The sequence below is a fragment of the Notolepis coatsorum genome (assembly GCF_963971535.1).
Source record: "Notolepis coatsorum genome assembly, chromosome: 6".
NCBI lineage: Eukaryota > Metazoa > Chordata > Actinopteri > Aulopiformes > Paralepididae > Notolepis > Notolepis coatsorum.
The window spans coordinates 64,738,199-64,745,749 of NC_140170.1; the positions used below are offsets into that span (position 1 = coordinate 64,738,199).

Consider the following 7,551-nt stretch of genomic DNA (forward strand, 5'->3'; position numbering starts at 1 on the left):
TGGCAGGCCATCTCTCTGACTGCTCTCCCCTCTCTCCTCTCTCTCTGCACAGTGGCAGGCCATCTCTCTGACTGCTCTCCCCCTCTCTCTCTGCACAGTGGCAGGCCATCTCTCTGACTGCTCTCCCCTCTCTCCTCTCTCTCTGCACAGTGACAGGCCATCTCTCTGACTGCTCTCCCCCCCTCTCTCTCTGCACAGTGGCAGGCCATCTCTCTGACTGCTCTCCCCTCCTCTCTCTCTGCACAGTGACAGGCCATCTCTCTGACTGCTCTCCCCCCCTCTCTCTCTGCACAGTGGCAGGCCATCTCTCTGACTGCTCTCCCCCCCTCTCTCTCTGCACAGTGGCAGGCCATCTCTCTGACTGCTCTCCCCTCCTCTCTCTCTGCACAGTGGCAGGCCATCTCTCTGACTGCTCTCCCCTCCTCTCTCTCTGCACAGTGGCAGACCATCTCTCTGACTGCTCTCCCCTCCTCTCTCTCTGCACAGTGGCAGGCCATCTCTCTGACTGCTCTCCCCTCTCTCTCTCTGCACAGTGGCAGGCCATCTCTGTGACTGCTCTCCCCTCTCTCTCTGCACAGTGACAGGCCATCTCTCTGACTGCTCTCCCCTCCTCTCTCTCTGCACAGTGGCAGGCCATCTCTCTGACTGCTCTCCCCCTCCTCTCTCTCTGCACAGTGGCAGGCCATCTCTCTGACTGCTCTCCCCTCCTCTCTCTCTGCACAGTGGCAGGCCATCTCTCTGACTGCTCTCCCCCCTCCTCTCTCTGCACAGTGGCAGACCATCTCTCTGACTGCTCTCCCCTCCTCTCTCTCTGCACAGTGGCAGGCCATCTCTCTGACTGCTCTCCCCTCCTCTCTCTCTGCACAGTGGCAGGCCATCTCTCTGACTGCTCTCCCCTCTCTCTCTCTCTGCACAGTGGCAGGCCATCTCTCTGACTGCTCTCCCCTCCTCTCTCTCTGCACAGTGGCAGGCCATCTCTCTGACTGCTCTCCCCTCCCCCCTCTCTCTGCACAGTGGCAGGCCATCTCTCTGACTGCTCTCCCCCCCTCCTCTCTCTGCACAGTGGCAGGCCATCTCTCTGACTGCTCTCCCCTCCTCTCTCTCTCTGCACAGTGGCAGGCCATCTCTCTGACTGCTCTCCCCCTCTCTCTCTCTCTGCACAGTGGCAGGCCATCTCTCTGACTGCTCTCCCCTCCATCTCTGCACAGTGGCAGGCCATCTCTCTGACTGCTCTCCCCCCTCCTCTCTCTCTGCACAGTGGCAGGCCATCTCTCTGACTGCTCTCCCCTCCCCTCTCTCTCTGCACAGTGGCAGGCCATCTCTCTGACTGCTCTCCCCTCCTCTCTCTCTGCACAGTGGCAGGCCATCTCTCTGACTGCTCTCCCCTCCTCTCTCTCTGCACAGTGGCAGGCCATCTCTCTGACTGCTCTCCCCCCTCTCTCTCTGCACAGTGGCAGGCCATCTCTCTGACTGCTCTCTCCCCTCTCTCTCTCTGCACAGTGGCAGGCCATCTCTCTGACTGCTCTCCCCCTCCTCTCTCTCTGCACAGTGGCAGGCCATCTCTCTGACTGCTCTCTCCCCCTCCTCTCTCTCTGCACAGTGGCAGGCCATCTCTCTGACTGCTCTCCCCCTCCTCTCTCTCTGCACAGTGGCAGGCCATCTCTCTGACTGCTCTCCCCTCCTCTCTCTCTGCACAGTGGCAGGCCATCTCTCTGACTGCTCTCCCCTCCTCTCTCTCTGCACAGTGGCAGGCCATCTCTCTGACTGCTCTCCCCCCCTCTCTCTCTGCACAGTGGCAGGCCATCTCTCTGACTGCTCTCCCCTCCTCTCTCTGCACAGTGGCAGGCCATCTCTCTGACTGCTCTCCCCCCCTCTCTCTGCACAGTGGCAGGCCATCTCTCTGACTGCTCTCCCCCTCTCTCTGCACAGTGGCAGGCCATCTCTCTGACTGCTCTCCCCTCCTCTCTCTCTGCACAGTGGCAGGCCATCTCTCTGACTGCTCTCTCCCTCCTCTCTCTCTGCACAGTGGCAGACCATCTCTCTGACTGCTCTCCCCCTCCTCTCTCTCTGCACAGTGGCAGACCATCTCTCTGACTGCTCTCCCCCCCTCTCTCTCTGCACAGTGGCAGGCCATCTCTCTGACTGCTCTCCCCCCTCTCTCTCTGCACAGTGGCAGACCATCTCTCTGACTGCTCTCCCCCCCTCTCTCTCTGCACAGTGGCAGGCCATCTCTCTGACTGCTCTCCTCTCCTCTCTCTCTGCACAGTGGCAGGCCATCTCTCTGACTGCTCTCCTCTCCTCTCTCTCTGCACAGTGGCAGGCCATCTCTCTGACTGCTCTCCCCTCCTCTCTCTCTGCACAGTGGCAGGCCATCTCTCTGACTGCTCTCCCCCCTCTCTCTCTGCACAGTGGCAGACCATCTCTCTGACTGCTCTCCCCTCCTCTCTCTCTCTGCACAGTGGCAGGCCATCTCTCTGACTGCTCTCCCCTCCTCTCTCTCTGCACAGTGGCAGGCCATCTCTCTGACTGCTCTCCCCTCCTCTCTCTCTGCACAGTGGCAGGCCATCTCTCTGACTGCTCTCCCCCCTCTCTCTCTGCACAGTGGCAGGCCATCTCTCTGACTGCTCTCCCCCCTCTCTCTCTGCACAGTGGCAGGCCATCTCTCTGACTGCTCTCTCTCTCTCTGCACAGTGGCAGGCCATCTCTCTGACTGCTCTCCCCCCTCTCTCTCTGCACAGTGGCAGGCCATCTCTCTGACTGCTCTCTCTCTCTCTGCACAGTGGCAGGCCATCTCTCTGACTGCTCTCCCCTCTCTCTCTCTGCACAGTGGCAGGCCATCTCTCTGACTGCTCTCCCCCCTCTCTCTGCACAGTGGCAGGCCATCTCTCTGACTGCTCTCCCCTCCTCTCTCTCTGCACAGTGGCAGGCCATCTCTCTGACTGCTCTCCCCCCTCTCTCTCTGCACAGTGGCAGGCCATCTCTCTGACTGCTCTCCCCTCCTCTCTCTCTGCACAGTGGCAGGCCATCTCTCTGACTGCTCTCCCCTCCTCTCTCTCTGAACAGTGGCAGGCCATCTCTCTGACTGCTCTCCCCTCCTCTCTCTCTGCACAGTGGCAGGCCATCTCTCTGACTGCTCTCCCCCCTCTCTCTCTGCACAGTGGCAGGCCATCTCTCTGACTGCTCTCCCCCCTCTCTCTCTGCACAGTGGCAGGCCATCTCTCTGACTGCTCTCCCCTCCTCTCTCTCTGCACAGTGGCAGGCCATCTCTCTGACTGCTCTCCCCTCTCTCTCTGCACAGTGGCAGGCCATCTCTCTGACTGCTCTCCCTCCTCTCTCTCTGCACAGTGGCAGGCCATCTCTCTGACTGCTCTCCCCTCTCTCTCTGCACAGTGGCAGGCCATCTCTCTGACTGCTCTCCCTCCTCTCTCTCTGCACAGTGGCAGGCCATCTCTCTGACTGCTCTCCCCTCCTCTCTCTCTGCACAGTGGCAGGCCATCTCTCTGACTGCTCTCCCCCCTCTCTCTCTGCACAGTGGCAGGCCATCTCTCTGACTGCTCTCCCCCTCTCTCTCTGCACAGTGGCAGGCCATCTCTCTGACTGCTCTCCCCTCCTCTCTCTCTGCACAGTGGCAGGCCATCTCTCTGACTGCTCTCCCCTCTCTCTCTGCACAGTGGCAGGCCATCTCTCTGACTGCTCTCCCTCCTCTCTCTCTGCACAGTGGCAGGCCATCTCTCTGACTGCTCTCCCCTCCTCTCTCTCTCTGCACAGTGGCAGGCCATCTCTCTGACTGCTCTCCCTCTCTCTCTCTCTGCACAGTGGCAGACCATCTCTCTGACTGCTCTCCCCTCCCCTCTCTCTCTGCACAGTGGCAGGCCATCTCTCTGACTGCTCTCCCCTCTCTCTCTCTGCACAGTGGCAGGCCATCTCTCTGACTGCTCTCCCTCTCTCTCTCTCTGCACAGTGGCAGGCCATCTCTCTGACTGCTCTCCCCCCCCTCTCTCTGCACAGTGGCAGACCATCTCTCTGACTGCTCTCCCCTCTCTCTCTGCACAGTGGCAGGCCATCTCTCTGACTGCTCTCCCCTCTCTCTCTGCACAGTGGCAGGCCATCTCTCTGACTGCTCTCCCTCTCTCTCTCTCTGCACAGTGGCAGGCCATCTCTCTGACTGCTCTCCCCCCTCTCTCTCTGCACAGTGGCAGGCCATCTCTCTGACTGCTCTCCCCTCTCTCTCTCTGCACAGTGGCTGGCCATCTCTCTGACTGCTCTCCCCCCTCTCTCTCTCTGCACAGTGGCAGGCCATCTCTCTGACTGCTCTCCCCTCCTCTCTCTCTCTGCACAGTGGCAGGCCATCTCTCTGACTGCTCTCCCCTCCTCTCTCTCTGCACAGTGGCAGGCCATCTCTCTGACTGCTCTCCCCTCCTCTCTCTCTCTGCACAGTGGCAGGCCACCTCTCTGACTGCTCTCCCCTCTCTCTCTGCACAGTGGCAGGCCATCTCTCTGACTGCTCTCCCCCTCCTCTCTCTCTGCACAGTGGCAGGCCATCTCTCTGACTGCTCTCCCCCTCCTCTCTCTGCACAGTGGCAGGCCATCTCTCTGACTGCTCTCCCCCTCCTCTCTCTGCACAGTGGCAGGCCATCTCTCTGACTGTGATTGAGAAGGTGCAGATCGCTGCCATCATCCTGGGCTCCCTGTTCCTCATGGCGAGTATCTCCTGGCTGGTGTGGTCCTCCCTCAGCCCCTCGGCCAAGTGGCAGCGCCAGGACCTCCTCTTCCAGATCTGCTACGGCATGTATGGCTTCATGGACATGGTATGCATAGGTAAGACGTGGCCTGGCACGGTGCATGTTGTTTCAGGAGAGCTCCAATGTGACGGGCGATTTGAACATCGTTAGGGTTTGATTATCATTCTTGCAGCTTTTTATTTTATATAGTTTATATTTGTCTTGTATTTGAAAGGCCCCATGAAATCTAAATAGATGTTTATGTTCTTTTCTCGCATAATGTCTTGCACTGATCACAACAATGACGTATTGAGTTTATAATTTCCTGGACATTTTTTTTTCTGCAACACAGGCGCATACCCATTTTGTGTCCCAATTAAATACTTTATAGAATTACATTTACAGCACATTGTAACTAAGCTAGCACTCAACCTCTAACTAAATTGAACACATGTGCTCGCTAGCTAATGGGTCAACCGTAACGCACATTCAGTGCTATTGGCTACTATGAATGCCAATCAATATCCATGACAAGTCCCTCCCTATATAGCTTCCTGTTTTTACAGAAAAATATGTAAATATGGGGAATCAAATAACATTCTGATAGCCATTTCACGAGGACTTTAAAGGGAACATATCATATATTTTCAACAGTATGATATGACTTTGAACGTGTAGATCATGTTCTTTTCAAAGAAACAAGTCTAAATTTGATTTAGATTATTTACATTGTTTTTAGTGGGTGTGTACTGTAGCGATAACACACCAAATGTTAAATTAATTATTTCCTTCCTTGCCTGGCTGTCTCACATCGATGAGTAAAAAACGTTCACAAACTGAGCAGCGCGTTAGGTAAGCAGTGTTCCTGGCTCCAAAAAGCTGATTGATAAATCATAGCTAATTCATCGCTTGTGCCGCCCTTGGGCAATAATTCTGAACAGCTTCTTTAGGCTTGTTAAGGCTGACGACTTCAAACCCTGGCCAAGTACCCATGTCAGTGCCTAAATAATATCAGACTAACAGAGGCTAGGCAAACCCCACCTTCCATAATAATCTCTGTGTGTGTGTGGCACAAGCATTCATTCATTCAAGTGATTTCTTGGGAAATCCTAATCTATCGCACACATGCATAATTTACCAAATGTACAGCATCAACTTAGAGTATTTTGTATCCAAAAAAAGGGATTTCATGCGCTTAGAAAAGATTAACTTTTTATCTTTGCGTCATTGACATTTTCTGCACCCCCAGCGACTGACCTTTTTCCTTAACCCCCCCCCCTTTCCTTCTCCTTGGCCAACCTCTCCATCCAGGCCTTATAATCCACGAAGGATCATCCGTGTTCCGGATCTTTAAGCGTTGGCAAGCGGTGAACCAGCAGTGGAAAGTGCTGAACTACGAGAAGGCGAAGGACTTGGGCGACCCCAGCAGCTCCGGCGGCGGCAAGGGGGGCGGCGGGGGGGGCCGCGGCGGCAGGAACCCCCACATGGGCTCGGCCGGCGGGGACAGAGGACACCGTGCGGGCCGGCGGGTCAGGACTATACTCCACCACCACTGTGGCTACACCATCCTCCACATCCTCAGCCAGATGAGATCCAGCAACCCGCGCATAGGCGCCAACACCGGACGCGAGGTGGTCATGAGGGTGACCACTGTATGAGCCCCCCGGGGGGTTTGACGCCGGGACGAGGGTATCGTTCGGCGTAAAAAGGCTAGTTTTCCGACCGCCGAGTCTAGCGGCGCGGTCGCTTTCGATTCCTTTTCCGATGTAGAGGAGCGTAGGCAGCCGCGCGGTATAACGCGAGGTGCTGCGCACGCGGCTCTACGCCGGAAATGGATTGAATGCAGCCGCGCCGCTAGACTAAGCTTGGAGGCGTTCGGAATGAGCCCCAAGGAGCTGTGTTGGGGGGGCGAGAAGGTCGATCGGGAGTTGGGGGGGGGGGCCCTTGTCCCCCCTGACACAGAAAACACTGCCCTTTACCTTGGGTTCCACGCTGGTTATCCTCGGTCTCTACGCGGTGATGTGGGATGATAAACACCAGGGGGCGTGGAAGTGCACGTTCTGCTTCCCGGGACGCGAGGACCGGAACAACGTGTCGAAGTTTTACCTCGGTGAAAATACTGACGGATACAGACGATTTTAAATAGACAAACGGAAAAAAAGAAGAAAAAAAAGGCAATTCTTCTGCCGGTGTTGAATTACAAAATATGTCATTCATCTTGTTCTTTGTTTACAAAAGAAGTATTGTTACTAATTTTGTTTTTATAACAGAGAGCCTTATGGGGGGAATGTCAAGAAATTTGTTCTTGCATCTGCTCCAACTCGTGCCGCTGTCATAATAATGACCCCTCCTCCCTCTCTTTCTCTCCCTCTCACACACACACACACACACACACACACACACACACACACACACACACACACACACACACACACACACACACACACACACACACACACACACACACACACACACACACACACACACACACACACACACACACACACACACACACACACACACTTCGGCCTACTTCTTTGTCAGAGGGTCAACTATGATCTGCTGTACTTGAGCTGTTATCCTTGTGTATAGCATCAGACCATTTTAATGGCCATGACACATGCTCAAATGAGAATGCTTAAATGAAAATCAAAACGTTCCATTCATCTTTTGCAATAAAGGAATCTGAGTATGTCAAAGTGAAACTGTGTCACAAATTATTTATTTCTTAATTTTATAAAAAGATTTAAGTGGTAAATCCGCAAGATCCTCATTTTGGTTTGTTTTGACGACATCTAGCGATCGTTGCTGTTGCGTCTTTGCACCGTAT

General features: G+C 55.1%; 1 protein-coding gene across 1 annotated transcript in view; it reads left to right on the forward strand.

Moving 5' to 3' along the window:
- Window positions 1–6,379, forward strand: part of LOC311230480 (E3 ubiquitin-protein ligase MARCHF9-like) — a gene marked incomplete at both ends in the record, with an annotated part of 69,534 nt that extends 63,155 nt beyond the window's left edge. Inside the window, 2 exons of the mRNA XM_084316772.1 lie at window positions 4,626–4,818; window positions 6,033–6,379. Of these exons, the coding sequence (XP_084172898.1) occupies window positions 4,626–4,818; window positions 6,033–6,379 (540 nt within the window). The remainder of the gene's footprint in view (window positions 1–4,625; window positions 4,819–6,032) is intronic.
- Between the last annotated feature and the right edge of the window lie 1,172 nt (window positions 6,380–7,551).